The following is a 17,871-nucleotide window of genomic DNA, read 5'->3' on the forward strand; positions in this document are numbered from 1 at the left end:
TTGTTTACTTTTGAGAGACAGAGCACAAGCAGTTGAGGGGCAGAGAGGGAGACACAGAATCCGAAGCAGGCTCCAGGCTCTGAGCTGTCAGCACAGAACCCAACAAGGGGCCTGAACTCACAAACAGCGAGATCATGACCTGAGCCGAAGTCCAATGCTTAACCAACTGAGCCACCCAGGTGCCCCAATAAATAAACTTTAAAAGGAAATAGTGCTATAACTTTTGGTCATTTTCAAAGCATCTCTTTGTTGCTTAATGCACTCACTCTACAGTGATTTTATTATGAAGGGCTCCATGGGTGTATATTTCTCTGAATTCCTTCATGTTTTCAAGTATTTCCCGATAGTTTGATACTTGAATTACATTTAGCTCGATTTAAAAACATTTAGCCTACATTTCTCTTCCTTGAGTTTCTTAATGATCCTACTTTATCTCACTAAGCCTGATACCAACCTGAATTTCTTTCATTTTAAAAGACTTTCTTTTTTTTGGGGCGCCTGGGTGGCGCAGTCGTTAAGCGTCCGACTTCAGCCAGGTCACGATCTCACGGTCCGTGAGTTCGAGCCCCGCGTCAGGCTCTGGGCTGACGGCTCGGAGCCTGGAGCCTGTTTCCGATTCTGTGTCTCCCTCTCTTTCTGCCCCTCCCCCGTTCATGCTCTGTCTCTCTCTGTCCCAAAAATAAATTAAAAAAAATAATAATAAAAAATAAATAAATAAAAGACTTTCTTTTTGCCTCAAGGTCCAGAGACTGTATCTTTCAAATCTGACAGTTTTCTAAAATAACTCACTAAATTGACCATTCAGGATTAATTCTTCCTTATATATGGAAGATCCTTTCAACATGTAAATTTAGGATTTCCCTTTTAATTACGGGACACTTGTCCTGACTTACAGTTTTACACATTGTTTCATTGTTTTTTCTTCTTCAGAAACTGAATATATATATATATATATATATATATATATATATATATATATATAGGATATTTTTTTCTCTTTCCTGCAACTATGTCTTTCTCTGATCCACTTTATTATTTTTTAAGTCTGAAATATTTTGGGGGATCTTTCCAATTCTGTCTTCTGCCTCTTCTGCTATGATTTCAATATCATGTATATTCTCTTTTGGGTAGCTTGTAACTTGGTCCGTATTTTTAAGATAATTTTTTTTCCAATATTACTCCTGAGATTTCATCAGTTCCAATTTAACCTCTTCCTACTGTTTATCTATTTTTACCCTCAAGTTTCATAATTTATAGTTCTGACACCTATATCTGCAGTTTATTTCTTAATTTAAATTCTGTTTCCTGTTTCGTGACTAGATTTTTAGAATTTGCTTGCTGTTGCTGAAAATTGTTCAAAATGTATATGAGTGAATAGCTTTATATAGATATTAGCATTTTCTTTTTCTTTTTCATGTTTTTTTGTATTGGATTTTCTTGAAACAATGATGGCAGGAGATCCTATGCAGTAGGGACAGAGAGGCTTTTGCAATGGCTCACCAGATTTTGCAGATCAGGAGCTTTGTCTTAGGTTGTTTATGGTGAAGGGAAGCTTCTTCTTTATTTATTTTTTAAAGTTTATTTATTTATTTTGAGAGAGAGAGAGAGAGAGAGAATCCCAAGCAGGCTCCATGCTGTCAGTGCAGAGCCTGATGTGGGGTTTCAACTAATGAACCATGAGATCACGACCTGAGCCAAAATCAAGAGCTGGATGTTCAACCCAGGCACCCTGAGAAACTTCTTTTTAAGTGGCTTCTTTCCTTTGTCTGTCTTCTAATTCTTTTAAAAAAAAATTTTTTTTAACGTTTATTTATTTTTGAGACAGAGAGAGACAGAGCATGAACGGGGGAGGGTCAGAGAGAGAGGGAGACACAGAATCTGAAACAGGCTCCAGGTTCTGAGCTGTCAGCACAGAGCCCGACGTGGGGCTCAAACTCACGGACTGCGAGATCATGACCTGAGCCGAAGTCGGCTGCTCAACCGAGTGAGCCACCCAGGCGCCCCTGTCTGTCTTCTAATTCTTAATTACTATCCTGTTTTCTTGAGGTTCTCGGCTTTAAATATTTCTCTTTTTTCTTTGACACCCAGGCTGCAAGGATTCTTCTACCTTCCAGTGCCCTTCCCTTGCCTTCACACAGTCTAGTGCCTTCTCATGGTTCTATGACTGCCAGTCCTCATTCCATGAACTCTCCAATCTTATTTCTTTCAACTCCACATCCACAAGAGCTCTGACTTGTGAGGTCTCAGATCTTCTCTCAGTAGTCTCCATTCAGGGTATGGCCCTTTCCCTCCAGGGATAAATCCTAGTTGATGTTCTCTATGTTCTTCCACTATTAAGCACTTCTTTATATTCCCCTTTCTTCTTGGATGCCCTGACCTGAATCTCAGCTCCACTATGAGCCCCAGAGTCATCTTTCCCAGTCATTGAAGTCTTCGTCTCCTCTCTCCTTCTAACCACTCTAGGTGTGGGCTCTGTGATATTTATGGTTTGTAGAAGGAAGTGTGTGTAGATCTAATGTATGCAGCCAACATTTTCCTGACTCCTTTTTCCCCATTGGGTCTTTGAGTGTAAATGCTACTCAATTCTAAGATCATAAAAGCAAATTAAAAACCAGGTTAGTCCAGATCACACCCTGCTGAGGAAGGTATGGTTGAACACAGCTGGAAAGTCAGGACCAGCGTTGTCTGCTTTCCCAGGACTTGGAGTTCTAGTGCCTGCTTCCCCAGGGGTGTTGTCACCTCTGGTTCTGGAAGTGGCTTTAGGCAATACCCTAGGCATGGCTTAATTTTACAATAGAAAGAAGAATTAGGTAATTAAAATATGAAATGGATAATCTTTTGAGAATGGCTTATATAAGGACAAATGAAAATTTAAAACAAAAGGCTTAATTCTTTCTGGTGAAAGTAAGGAAAGAGACTTTCCTTTTCCTTTGTTTAGAACACAAATTTGTAATTTTAGGTTTTTTTCTCTTTGAAATGTGTGTAAATCTCCAAAACATCTAAATAGGCCTAATGACCTAGGTCATTCTAGGTCTTTCTCAAGGACCCGGGGGCTCTTTGAAATGTAAACATCAAGGGAGATAGTACCTTATCTCCCACTAGTTATAAAACTTCCTCTTGTCAAGTGGCTCAGTTGGTAAGTGTCAGACTTTGGCTCAGGTCATGATCTCAGTTCTTGGGTTTGAAGCCAGTCTGGGGCTCTGTGCTGACAGCTTGGAGCCTGCTTCAGATTCTGTGTCTCCCTCTCTCTTTGCCCCTCCCTTGCTGGCGCACTCTTTCTCTCTCTCAAATAAACTCAAAAATAAATAAACATAAAAAAAAAAACCTTCCTCCTTCAAGACTGGAGTTAATTTTCTCCTGTATAAAATCAACTAACCAAATTGTCATCCCAACTACTAAGTGAATTTAAGATGAACTATGTATAATAAATGGGGTTTTAAGGTCCTCTTACTTGAGAACTAGTAATTTTTCTCAAGAATATGTATGTAAAGGGCTGTCTGCTTGGTGAGATTCCTTTCTGTTTTTACAACCTCTTAGTAAATTGTCTGTAATTTGCATCACTTTCTAGTTTAAGGCTCATTCAATTATAAAACTGTTTTCTTTCTCTACTACCTTTATGGACTGGGTCTCTGGGCTGAGAGAAGATTTTGTTTTCAAACATATTACCCCAACAACTGAAATATGACTGTTGTTATTCCCATGAAATTGAATATATCTCTAAAATTCTACCCAACTCACTTATGTTTTGAGTTTTTGCTTGTTAAAGTGTATAGATATAGTACACTGATCATAATATCATATAATGTTCAAACTAGAATAATCCTGTTGTTTTTAACCCTATCTAATCAGTTCTCTTACTAGAATTTCCTCTTGAGTTCCCATTCCAATGCTTGTCACTGAACATTTGTTTGATATTGACTATTTTCTGTCTTACATGGTATTTGCCTTTGCATGTATATAAATATTCATTTCTCCTGCTCAAAAAACAAGTTCTAAGAAAACAAGTACATTACTATTCTCCTGTGTTCTCTGGAGCATCAGTCTGATGCTCTGTGTAACATCAGTCTAATGTTACACACACAACAAATAGCTCTTGATTTATTTCTGATCTTCTTCAGTTTTGACATTACACAAATAATGATAATTAAATTCTTCAGGAAGCTTTGTCTCTGTAAAAATCGTAAGTAAAGAAATCACATTTCTCTTGTCTGGATTCATTCTGATTATGTTCATTCAGTACCTGAGGCTCGGGAAGTGTTTTCACCAACAGTTCCAGTGGTGGCTGCATTCTCCCCTTCAGTTGTTCCTAATTGAGAAGAACAATGGTGCTCAGTCCACAGTGGGGTTGCCAGATTTAGCAAATGATAACACAAGACATCCAGTTAAATTGGAATTCCAGATAAACAACAATCATCCCAATGGGACATACTTATAACAAAGTATTCTTTATTTATGTGAAATTCAAATTTAAATGACATCCTGTGTTTTCATCTGGAAATTCTAGTCTTCATCGATGGTTGTAATGAAAATGCCCAAGCTACTCATATTCATTTGTCCTAAAATAACAGCCATTAAAACTATAGCCATTGCTAAATTCATTTAAATGTCTCATAAAAACCTGAGGTCTCAGCTAAGCTCATGATGGAGCACCACCAAAATGCCCAGGTGAGCCTGTGCCTTGTCTGCTGAATTCCCAGCTGGGCTGCTATCAGTGAAAGGTCATCTAGTTGTGATGCCATCACCAGTTCCAGTGGTAGTTCCAACAGGTTCTCCTGTTACACTTGATAAACACAGTACTGGGACAGCATGTACATTACTGTAGCTTTAATCTAGTACTTTGGCATTTTTGAAGGGAAGATTTGAAGAAACCAGAAAAAAAGTATCATACTGAAAACTTAATTCTTTTTGTACCATTCAACATCCTTCTTGGGCATTCGATTAACTAAAACAAGTTAAACCAGCAGGGTTCTGACAAAAGAATCTTCTGTTTTGTTTGGGGGATTTTGTTTTGTTTTTACAAAAACCATGGTCTCTGAATGACATTCTCTACTCACCTAACTTGCCTTCAGATTGTGTCACTTCACTACTTGGGGGTCTAGTTGCATCACTAGCTGATGATCCAGTAGTCCCTTTCAAAATCAAAAATAAATATGAATCATGATCTTTGGTGAAGCAGAACAGATTGTGCTGTTCTCTACTTTCAAAATACTTTTCATATATTTGTTTACATATTGTTTCACATATTTGTTCATTTCTCTACTCAGTTCTAATTTGTAGCCAAGATTGGAAACCATGACCCTAATCCCACTCCAGACTCACAGTTTCAGAAGTCCTCAAGCAGGAATCTAGCAGTTTAAAATATATCACGTTTTACTCTATATCACATCTGAGCTGATGTTGGAGAAACACTGCCATTAGGCTCATAAAAACAGGGATACTGGATACGTGCAGTAATAATTAAAACTAATCACTCAGAAGCCACTGGCAGCTTCCCTAAGGTCGGTAAGAAGTTGCTTTAGACCTTGCACTTCCATACCTGGTCTGCCTCCCATGGTCGAGCCCGGGGCAGTTGTGTCTCCATTTGTGTTCTCATGCCCAGGTGCTGTTGTGAAGCCCTCTGAAACCTCTGGGGTCCCTGACACAACAGTGGGGAAAGGGGTTTACTTCTCGAGTTGCAGGATTCTATATATCACTCTTTTCTGATAGGACAGCATTGAGGTTTCCAAGATAAAAGAATCTTGACTCCTAGGATTTCTGCAGCTAGATATCTAATATCAGCCTAATATCATACAGAGCTTAATCTTTTTTTAAGGTTATTTATTTTGAGAGAAAGAGAGAGTGGGGGAGGAGCAGAGAGAGAGGAAAAGAGAGAGAACCCCAAGCAGGCTCTGCGATGGCATCTTGGAGCCCGATGCGAGTCTTGAACTAAAAAATTGTGAGACTGTGATCTGATCCGAAGTCAGATGCTTAACTAACTGAGCACCCAGGTGCCCCACATAGAGCTTAATCTTTAGTTCAACCTGTGGTATATTCAGTGTATTTAATAGGCGCTAAAATGTGTATCTGACTTGCCTGGTTTCCCTGGGCTTGTCGCCCCTGTGCTTGGTTCCCTGGGTGTGCTGTCTTCACCTTCTCTTGCTGGTGCAGTAGGGCTGCCTGTTGTTCCTCCTGATAAAATACAGCAGTTTCAGAAATACACTAGACCTAAATCAACTCATTTAATCTTATAGAAATCCTCCAGAGCTGGCAGTATTATCATTCCCACTGATGACGTGGTGAAGTGAAGTGCTCCAGGCCACCCAGTTATTTGGCAACAGATCCAGGAGCCAAACCCAGGCAGTCTCACCCTGGAGTTGATACTCCAAATGTGCTTCTAAAATCAACTGTGGTAAGAGAGCAATTTTGTAAAAGTTCCAATCTGCCTTATTTTGGGGGGAGGAAGGGGGAGAATGCCATAAAAGTGAAGAAATGAAAATTTAAAAAGTGAAACCAAAGAAAACATAAAATTTTATTCAATAGATACGAAATCACTGTGTCAAACTGCTGCTCAATTCTTACCACATCATGGACCAGTGAAACAAACAGTTCTGGATGGCATGCCTTTGTGGACCAAACTTGGAGCAGCCCTGCTCAAAACCATTGTACAGATTGTCTGATCCCCAAAAGAGATAGCTGATTGACTCATCATCATGACCCAGTAATTCTGATTCAAATTTTTGGAAATATAAACTAGATGGTAATTACCCTAAGAGTTCAGTAAATTCACTGATCTAACTGGAATCGACCAGTTTCTTGACTTGTGCTACTGTACATTATGTCTTTTAATATGTTATTTTTATGTAAACTGCAATTTATTATAGTATTTAAAACAAAAAATTTAAATCAAGAAATCTGCTAGAGGAAAACAAATGTAGGAAAATAAAACCAGGCCATGGATTCATTAATAAATATGTAAAGCGAAGTCCCACTGCATATACTAAAGAAATGATTTTTAATGGTATGTAAAGGAGTTTTGCTTTATCCTAAAAGCAATCAGAACAATTGTCGAATGACCTGAAGACAGTTGAATTTTTGGAAGTTCATTCTGGCGTGGTATTGACTAAAGAGTAAATTGGGACAGAAGTGGGGAAAGAGTGGAAATGTTCTCAACTTTGATATGCATCAGTCGCTTAAAGGGCTTGTTAATAGGGTTTGCTGGGCTTCACTTCAAAAGCTTCTGAATCAAAGCAGATGGGCCTGAAAATCTGCATTTCTAAAAAATTCCCAGGAGACACTGAGGCTGTTGGTCTTGGAACCACACTTTGAACACCTGTGTTAGAGGAAGATGAGCCATGTGGACAACTGCAGGTATTAAGTGGAAACTGTTTAACACCTGAGCAAAAAGCAGAGGCAAATGTGACTCAGAGGAATTTTAAGGGGTGTTTGAAATTACTGACTGATTAAGGGACAGGCTTGTTTGTTTTTAATTAATATCATCTATGCTTAAAAAAGTCAATAATATTTTATTCTTGAAACCAACAATAGTTAAAATTTAGTCAATGATGCACAATGATAAGCATATTCTCACTGGCTTTTCTTGGATGCATGCTCTTATGCACAGATCACAAAACTGTGGGGCCATTACAGAGGAGGATAAGAGTTCTGGGTTCTAATCCTGCCTCTGCCAGTTTTGAGACCTTTTATTATTTTCTTCTTTCTGGGCATAAAAATACCTAACTGCCATGGTGGTAATGTAAATTAAATTACATATTTTCCATTTGAGAATAACTCAGAAGTTTTAGTGTGCCATATAAATATTATTGAATATATAAATGCAATATAAAGTGCAAGTGGGGGATAGGCAAAGAGAGAGAGAGAGAGAGAGACAGACAGACAGACAGACAGAATCACAAATAGGATCTGCCCTGTCAGCGCAGAGCCCAGTATGGGGCTCCATGTTATAAACGGTGAGATTAGGACCTGAGGCAAAAATCAAGAGTTGGATGCTTAACTGACTGAGCCACCCAGGCACCCCCTAAAGTTCTACATTTTAATTATGTATCAAAAATACCTAAGGCTGATATTATACCTAACTCAGATATCTTTATTTTATACAATATTGTCCTGAGAAGCATTGCCTGAAACTAGTTGCTTATCTGTGGATGGTATACTTTGTTCTGAATTCAGTTTACCTGCCATGTGCCCAGGACTGGTGGGGGCGGGGTACACTACAGTCGTGCCTGCCGTGCCAGCACTGACGGTCACGGGAACGGGAGTTCCAATAACACCTGCGAAAAACATAAAATGAGCTTCTCATGTCAAGTATGCTTGGATTTTGTTTCCAATGGGTGGGTGATTTAACTATTCAGTCAGTTCCCACTCCAGAAAATGAAAGTGTGAATCCAGTGACTTTTTGTCCAGAGTTCCCTAAGATTTTGTTCTACTATAATTTCCTCAAAGATTTTGGTTTAGTTTTTACTATTTTGTTGTTGTTATTGCTTTTTTTTTTTTTTACATTTATGTTCTAGGCATCTTAAATTGGGTCATGCTAAGTCTTCATATATTTGTCTCAATGAAGTTGCTTTCAAATAAATGGAATCTTAAGCTCTAATCACACTGTCACTCAGGGATAATAACAATGATGAAATATCATGAAAGAGCTAATTGCTACTTTTACACTTAGAACGCCTAAAAGAGCAAAATACATCATTAGATATACACATGTTTTCTCTTATCCTATATATTACTTTTTAAATTTTGAGTTTGATGTTATTTATTTCTGTTATACTCTACTAATAGTTACTGATAAGGAAAAAAATAAAACTGGAAACCATATTATAGCCAGCCAATATAAACTGGTCAAAAACAAGATAAATTCAGGCTTTTTAAAGAATTTTAAATCATTGGGAAAAGCTCAATAAATTACTTGTTCGCAACGTTTTGTCAAAAGCAAAACTCTCATATAAATTCTTTCTTAAAAACCCAAAGTTACTAATAATTTTCCCTGTTAGATTTTTTTTCACATATAAAACCGGGAATTAATATACTAACCTGTAGTAAAAGGTTCACTCAGAAGAGTTAGAGTTGTCCCTGATAAGAAAAAGAGAAATGATGTAAATTTGTCTGAACTCAAGGGAAAATACTGGAAAGATTGCTGGATTGTTAGTTTTCAATATGTAGTAGTTTGTAATATATTTAGCACTGAGAGTTTGATAAAATTTGATTTCAGTTTTAAAATAATGATATCATGGGGCGCCTGGGTGGCTCAGTTGGTTAAGCGTCTGACTTCGGCTCAGGTCATGATCTCACTGTCTGTGAGTTCGAACCCCGTGTCAGGCTGTGTGCTGACAGCTCAGAGGCTGGAGCCTGCTTCAGATTCTGTGTCTCCCTCTCTCTGACCCTCCCCTGTTCATGCTCTGTCTCTCTCTGTCTCAAAAATAAAAAAACGTCAAAATTAAATAATGATATCATAATGTACTTTACAATGCATATGTGTATGGGTGAAGGGGCATGGATATGCATGTGTATACTATACACACATATGCTGAATTCCAAATACAAGGTAAATGCAATAAATGTATATCAAAAATGACAAAGTTAATTCTGTGTTAGCAGAAGCTAATGCTGAAGTTAATGACTTCTTTTACTCTATTTCTGGTGGTCAGTGCCTTCCATAGTTGTCTACCGAGTGGCATTTAGTCTATATTTGGAGTAGTGGGAAGAAGAAATATTTTTTAGGATTTGTTTTTATAATTTTATATAGGTTTATGAAGATAATATAATTATATAATTATAAAATTTTATAATTTTATAGATTATATAAAAATATATAAATTACATAAATTATAAAATTATATAAAAGTTATAAAATTATATAATTTTATAGTAGGTTTATGGAGATAAATTTGTAGTTATCAGTAAACTCCTGAAGGAAGAGGCCATATTTTTACTTTGCCTTCCCAGTGCCTGCCCCTCCAACCATTCCTGCCAGGAATACATTAGCAGTTTATTAACTGTTTATTGCCAGGGGTGCGGTGTACTCAAAATTAAGCCTTTGTTAAAATCTGGTTTTCATAAACAGCAAAATCAGCTATTTTCTGTATTTTCATCTTAGTCTCTATTGAAAAGCCCTGCAAATCTATTACTTATATGGAAATTCACACTTTACAATATTATAGTATTTTGCAACTTACAAAAGAAGAAGAAAAAGTGTCTCACACAACCTCTCTATTTGATCCTCATTCTTTGTTCAGCCACCATGGCTGCTTTTCAGCGTCTCATACCTGCGATTTGCAGTTCCCTGGCCTTGGAACACAGTTCCTTATTCTTCTCCGAGTTAAACCTTCACTGGTCAGTTCTCAACTCATCTTTTCCTCAGCCTTTCCTGACCATCTTGACTTGTTCAAATCTCTTCTCCACCTAACTCACCCCCATTTTAAGCACTTCATAGCTCTTGTCATTGACGGAAATTTCCATTTGTATTTGTAATTGCTTGATTGATATCCATCTTCCTCACTAGACTATAGGTTTTATGAACACAGGGATTGTATCTATTTTAACTCATCTTTATATCTCTAATGATAGCAGAGTGCCTAGCACCTAATAGGTGATTGATAAGTATTTGATAATAGAAGGAAAGAAGGAAAAATATTATGCTTATTCTGCATATAAAGAATTGGGCTCAGAAAAGCTATGTGATTTGTACAAGATAGATGCTAGTCAGTGACAACGCTGGGACTAAATCCAAGTCATCCAGTACCTAGGACTATAACCCAAATGGCTTTTTATATAATATAAAAATATTACGTATAAAATATCTATGTATAAAAATATCTATGTATAATGAACTACCACTTGTAGTTTTTTTAATTATCCATTCATTATATCAATGGAAATGTTATAAGTTAGACTAGAAATATATAATACCACATCAAATAAATAATAAAATATCCTTTCTTGATTACTTCAAAAATGGATATTATAAATATGTTTAGTTTGAGAGAAGGTTTATGTGAGAATTCTCAAAATTAGTGTCAAGCTTTAGTTGAGAAGAATTTTTAAATCAGTGTCAAGAAGACCACCAACAGACCAATTCAGATCTTATCTTTTCTCATGGATGAACACATTAATTGGACACTGAATTAAAATGCCTTGCTGATCTGGATGCAAGAATCACATAGAAAGACTATTATTCCATGGCCCACAGAGACTATCAAGATTATCATGATGCAGCAGGATACATCGTGATACTTCAAAAGAATATGTTGCAGATTTCATTTCCCAGTATAGATATAACCTTTAGGGAACTGCAGTGATTCCAGTTTGAGCTCTTTCAAATTGAGCACAATAACATTTAATTAAAAGCAGCATTATCACATGGAACAGAATCAAAATCTTCTCCACGGTTTCCACATTTGAATATTCTCTGATCAAATGGAGTCAAGGGGAACACAGTGGCTCACCATAGATGGTAGAGCACAGACTGCAAATATTTTTAGCGTACGAAGGAGAGAACACATTTATAGGCCTTTCCTCGCGATTGGTATGGCTAACATGGCAACAGGCTCCAAAGTGGATCTCCAGGACCCATCTTAAATCAGGGCCAGAAGATTTATCTAAACTAGTCACAGATTGGAGTACATACCAGTTGGGCTACTATATATAATATAGCAGTTATTTCCCCCCACAAATAAACTTCGGAAGATATGTCTAAAATTGTTGATATAGTGATAAAAATATGGATAAGTTTTTACTAACATGAATAGAGAAGAATCCACTTTTCTTCATGGGTTAATGACCAAAACTGATAAAGCATTACTGTTCTCATTAATTTTGGCATCCATAACCACTGCAATTACAGTTAATATTTTCCTTCACTTACAAATGAACACATATGCTTAAAGGACTTGATATTGTGAATTACTATGTATCAGCTGCTTTGTTGCCAAGAGGTAACTGCTCATAATAAGAGCTGCCAAAATATTGATAGCTCTGTGCATTATGAACTAATAATCCACTCCAAAAATTTTCAAAGTGATTGTGTTGATTTATTTTTACCTCATAAGCTTAATTAAAAAATAATTTAATTTACCTTGTTTATTTTCCACCACACAATAGACTGAATAATTAAAATAAAATCTTGCAATTAATTTTCCAGCTACTACTAAGATTTTCTGATTAAAGAATCATTTTAATTTTTATAAAAGTATTATTTTGCCATTTTCCCTGAGTGGATTCCATTTTGCTTAATATTAACTTCTGAAAGATAAGCTTAAGGAGTATCCATAATATTTTTCCTAATAAACAACAATTTTGGTACTTCAAAGTTTGCAGTTTTTCTAAAATATGATATTTCTGAAAAAAATAACCCAGGTTTTGATCCAGAAAGTAGTTGGGTTTCTGATTATAAAAAATACTAAATTCCTTTGCTAAAATCTAAGTTCATTTACACAGTAAATTATTCTTTATAAAAATGTTAACAGTAACTGGTCACCTGGGTGGCTCAGTCAGTTGAGTGTCTGACTCTTGGTTTTGGCTCAGGTCAGGAGCTCACGGTTTGTGAGTGAGAGCCCCACATCAGGCTCTGCGCTAACAGTGCAGAGCCTGCTTGGAATTCTCTCTCTCCCTCTCTTTGCCTATCCCCTACTTGCTTTCTCTGTTTCTCTCTCAAAATAAATAAACTTAAAAAAAAACTTAGTAATAATAGAGTTGATTTCACTGAGTCTTACTGTGTATTATTCTAAGCTGCACCATTACATTTACTCTTTACTCAAGTCCTGTAATAAAGATATTATATCCTTCCCACTTAATAAATGAGAAAACTAATGTTCAGAGTGTTTGAAGATTTAAACTAGGGTCATACAGCTAGTAAGTAGAACAGAAGAGATTCAAATTCTTATTTTCTGCTTCTACTTCCCACTACGCTGAGGTGACTTTCTATAATATCCCAATGTAATTATTTTCTTTCTATGATGGATACTATTTTAGAATAAGCTCCTTGTGCAAATTAGTTGTAACACTCTAAGATTTTAACTTTTTGAGAAAGTAAAAAAAAATGCATTTTAAGATATCAAATCATTATGTCACAAAACCCACTTTTTAATTATATGAACCAATATCCCATATGGTCAATGAGCTTTTTTATAGTTTAATAGAAAATTACTATATAAATCATAAATTTTAACACAACTACCAAATTGAAATTGGAATCTGAAATTATATGCAACTATTTCAATAACTAATTTATATTAAATTCAATTTTATTCTCTTTCTTAAATACACAGCAGCATTAGGACTGGAATCTAGAAAAAGATGTCCTGAATTTTAATCCTCTCTGTGCTTCTTATTAGCAGACAACCTTGGACACATAACTTAAACTTCTTGTGCTTCCATTTCCTCATTTGTAAATTGGGGAAAATAATGGCACTTACTTCACAGAGTTTTCTGTATCAAATGAGATAATATGTGTCAAATACTTAGAAAACTGCTCAGTAAATGTTAGCTCTGTGTCAAGATCTGTCAATTTCAACAGGAAAAAAACCATAATTGCATAATATTTCTTCTAAAACTAACATACTTATTGGAATGGTTGGCTAGGCATCTCTCAGGATATTTTAACCCTTTGAAAGCATTTACTGTATAGAAAAAAAAATAGATATATAATGCATGGAGAAAAGCTTAAGCTTTGCAAATTGCTTCCCTTGTGATTTTAAAGTTATCTTCAATGTTTTTCTAAATTAATTAAAAGTACAGGGGCGCCTGGGTGGCGCAGTCGGTTAAGCGTCCGACTTCAGCCAGGTCACGATCTCGCGGTCCGTGAGTTCGAGCCCCGCGTCAGGCTCTGGGCTGATGGCTCGGAGCCTGGAGCCTGTTTCCGATTCTGTGTCTCCCTCTCTCTCTGCCCCTCCCCCGTTCATGCTCTGTCTCTCTCTGTCCCAAAAATAAATAAAAATCGTTGAAAAAAAAATTATTAAAAAAAAAAAAAAAAAAGTACACTTCACTCCTATGCTACTTAACTCAAAGAAATGTGCAACAGTATAATCATACCATAACTTCTATACAAGATGCTTGAATATAAAATCAAATAAATCATCAATCCCTCTCCTGAGGACCTAGTCACTTCTCTTATCTGGCCTTCCATCCACTTGAGAAATGTCATTTAAATTTATGGAAAGAAACTTTAAAATAATTTGTTTAATATTTTCAAGTTATAGATTAAAAAATAATAATGGTCAGTAAAAAGTACTTGATTCAGGGAAGTATTTCATCTAGTACTTGATCAAAATTACTTCACCCACTGAGCAAGACAATGGCCAACAGCTGCCCTTCTGCCCAGTCTCTTTTAAAAAATAAATCTTGGGACAGATATCATATGTTTTTGCTCATATGTGGATCTTGAGAAACTTAACAGAAGACCATGGGGGAAGGGAAGGGGGAAAAAAAAGTTACAGAGAGGGAGGGAGGCAAACCACAAGAGACTCTTAATTACAGAGAACAAATTGAGGGTGGATGGGGGGGTGGGGAGAGGGAAAATGGGTGATGGACATTTAGGAGGGCACTTGTTGGGATGAGCACTGGGTGTTGTATGTAAGCCAATTTGACAATAAATTATATTCAAAAAAATAAAGTAAATTTTGGGGCGCCTGGGTGGCTCAGTCAGTTAAGTGTCTGACTTTGGCTCACTCAGGTCACGATCTTGCAGTTTGTGAGCTCGAGCCCTGCATCAGGTTCTCTGCTGTCAGTGAGGAGCCTGCTTCAGATCCTCTGTCTCCCTCTCTCAAAAATAAATGAACATGTAAAAAATCAGTCAATCAATCGTGGGGCACCTGGGTGGCTCAGTTGGTTAAGCATCCGACTTTGGCTCAGGTCATGATCTCAGGTCATGAGTTCAAGACCCACATTGGATTCTCAGCTGTCAGTGTGGCACCTGCTTTGGAACCTCTATTTCCCTCTCTCTCTGCCCCTCCTCCACTTGTATGCAAGCACACACGCTCTCTCTCAAAAATAAATAAACATTAAAAAAGATAAAAATAAGCCTTACCTATGTGTTCAAGAAATATAGGTTTTTATACCTATAAATTTTATAACTGTAAATTGAAATCTTAAGACAAAGTAGAAAATAAAAGTAGAAAAGCTTTGACTAAATTAAATCGACCCATGAATCACATTGGTTCAATTCAAACATACTAACATATTATGCAAAATGAAACTACACTTAGAACACTGAGACTATAAACCAAAATTCTGGGTGAAATGGGTTCCCATATCTAAGAATGAAATCCTTCTACCTACTTCCAAGAGTTCATGAAGAGACAGTACATATTCAAAATGATGTGTCTTCCTAGCTATAATATCTGGAAAATGTTAAACTTTTACTTTTAAGTAGCTATTTAAATATTTTAGTTGATGTATACTATATTTAGAAAGTAACAAGAAACTTTGCCAGTGATGAGGACGAAACCCATATTTCAGCACCCATTTTCTCATCACTGATCAAGCAGTTCACCCCTAGAAAGCTGAAAAACAAAAAATCATTATGTAGCTATGGATTCATCCCAGTTTGTCAAATGCTATTCAACTTTTAAACCATGGACGTCAGTAAAAGAAGTGGAATGTAGCTTTCAAGTCTACAATTTGTAAGGCAACTACTCCACAAAAAGAATGCATTTCTTTTAAAAGTGTTCAAAAGGCGAACACTATAAGCGGTTTTTACTATATTATGATGCTTATTGGATGAATTTAGAAAAAACAAGTTTAAAAAGGAAACATACGTTGGTATGTCTTAAAATGAAATGTCTTATTCTTACATGGAAAATGAAAAACAACATCACCAGGCTTGGCTTTTTTTGTTTTCCTTTTAGAACTTCAAAATAAAATGCCCGGTAAACATATGACTAGTATTTTCTAAGATTGTTCTGAGTGACATCCTCACTTCATATAGATTGTTATGATTCCTGAGTTGGGGGTAAATGGACATGTTGTCTCTTATGGTTGTTAAAATTCAGAAACTTCCATTTTATTCCGAATATTTTGTACCCAGTCCAGGAGTCTACAGCACATGCTGAGGTAGACAATTTATGATTGTCCAGTTAATCGAATCCACCAAGATGAATGAGAGGTATGAGCCAAGCCTACCAGTCACAGCTTTTTTTGGGGAAACTAAATAAGTTATTACTTGAGTAACTTCTAAATTCCTCTTGATATAAATGATATAGGCATAGTCTCAGAAAAGATATGGGACAGTGAATGAGAAGCTAAAATTTAAATCAAGTTTTACCACTACCATTCATTTAAAATTGAGATTTAATTAATAATCAAAATTTTGTCTGCCTCAGTTCATCTGGGAAAAAAGCATTTACAGATTTATTCCAGCAACAAGATAAGCTATACATACATTATTAACGAATGCTGAAAATGTCTCAATAATTTGATAACTTGATAAGCAATGTTTTCTGTGTATTGGGATTATTTGACTAAATTTATTTAAAACTCATACAATTTGTGGCACAATTGGACAATTTTAACATAAAAAATTGTTTTTGTCTCCTGATTTTAGAATAATGTTGGGGCGACCTTAATGATTTATGTCTTTGAAATGATAATTTCTGATAATAATTTCTGTATTTCATGGATGATAAGGAAAAGAAAAACAATGCTAGTTTCTCTCTGTATCACACCAGAAAATTCCTTTTCTTCTGATCTTCATAACTCTGGAAAAATTATTTAAGCTCTTTGCATCTCATTCCCTGCAAAATGATGAAGACAGAGGGGTCCACGGAATATTACTTAATCAGGCAATTGTTGAGATTTAATGAGATAATGAATGAAAAAGTGTATCTAATCACTAGAATACAGTAAACCCTCCTTTAAAGTTGTTATTATCAAAGGAAATAATCATCAAAACTAAAAGGCAACCAATAGAGTGGGAGAAGATATTTGAAAATGACATATCAGATAAAGGGCTAGTATCCAAAATCTATAAAGAACTTATCCAACTCAACACCCAAAAAACAAATAATCCAGTGAAGAAATGGACAAAAGACATGAATAGACACTTCTCCAAAGAAAACATCCAGATGGCCAACCGACACATGAAAAAATGCTCAACATCACTCATCATCAGAGAAATACAAATCAAAACCACAAGGAGATATCACCTCACGCCTGTCAGAATGGCTAAGCAACAACAGATATTGGCAAAAGATATTGGAGAAAGAGGATCTTTTTTGCACTGCTGGTGGGAATGCAAACTGGTGCAGCCACTCTGGAAAACAGTATGCAGGTTCCTCAAATATTAAAAATAGATCTACTCTATGACCCAGCAATTGCACTCCTAGGTATTTACCCAAGGAATACAGGTGTGCTCTTTCGAATGGGCACATGCACCCCAACGTGTATAGCAGCACTATCAACAATAGCCAAAGTATGGACAGAGCCCAAATATCCATCGATGGATGAATGAATAAAGAAGATGTGGTATATACATACAATGGAGTATTACTCAGCAATCAAAAATAATGCAATCTTGCCATTTGCAGCTACATGGATGGAACTAGAGGGTATTTTGCTAAGCAAAATTAGTCAGTCAAAGAAAGACAAATATCATGTGACTTCACTCATATGAGGACTATAAGATACAAAACAGATGAACATAAGGGAAGGGAAGGAAAAATGATATAAAAACAGAGAGGGGGACAAAACATAAGAGACTCTTAAATATGGAGAAGAAACAGAGGGTTTCTAGAGGGGTTGTGGGAGGGGGGGATGGGCTAAATGAATAAGGGACACTAAGGAATCTACTCCTGAAATCATTGCTGCACTATATGCTAACTAACATGGATGTAAATTAAAAAATAAATAAATTGTTTTTAAAAAGTTGTTATTAGCTATATC

The 17,871-nt window shown here is 36.2% G+C and overlaps 1 protein-coding gene across 1 annotated transcript in view; it reads right to left on the reverse strand.

Annotated features, from left to right (window-relative positions):
* The window catches only part of MUC19 (mucin 19, oligomeric), a 108,571-nt gene that overhangs the window by 51,833 nt on the left and 38,867 nt on the right, over positions 1–17,871 (reverse strand). The window contains exons 35-40 of the mRNA XM_058682238.1: positions 9,031–9,069; positions 8,172–8,267; positions 6,050–6,168; positions 5,537–5,635; positions 5,055–5,256; positions 4,241–4,306 (exon numbers count right to left, since the gene is read on the reverse strand). Of these exons, the coding sequence (XP_058538221.1) occupies positions 4,241–4,306; positions 5,055–5,256; positions 5,537–5,635; positions 6,050–6,168; positions 8,172–8,267; positions 9,031–9,069 (621 nt within the window). The remainder of the gene's footprint in view (positions 1–4,240; positions 4,307–5,054; positions 5,257–5,536; positions 5,636–6,049; positions 6,169–8,171; positions 8,268–9,030; positions 9,070–17,871) is intronic.

This window comes from Neofelis nebulosa, chromosome 8, assembly GCF_028018385.1.
Source record: "Neofelis nebulosa isolate mNeoNeb1 chromosome 8, mNeoNeb1.pri, whole genome shotgun sequence".
Taxonomy (NCBI): Eukaryota; Metazoa; Chordata; class Mammalia; order Carnivora; family Felidae; genus Neofelis; species Neofelis nebulosa.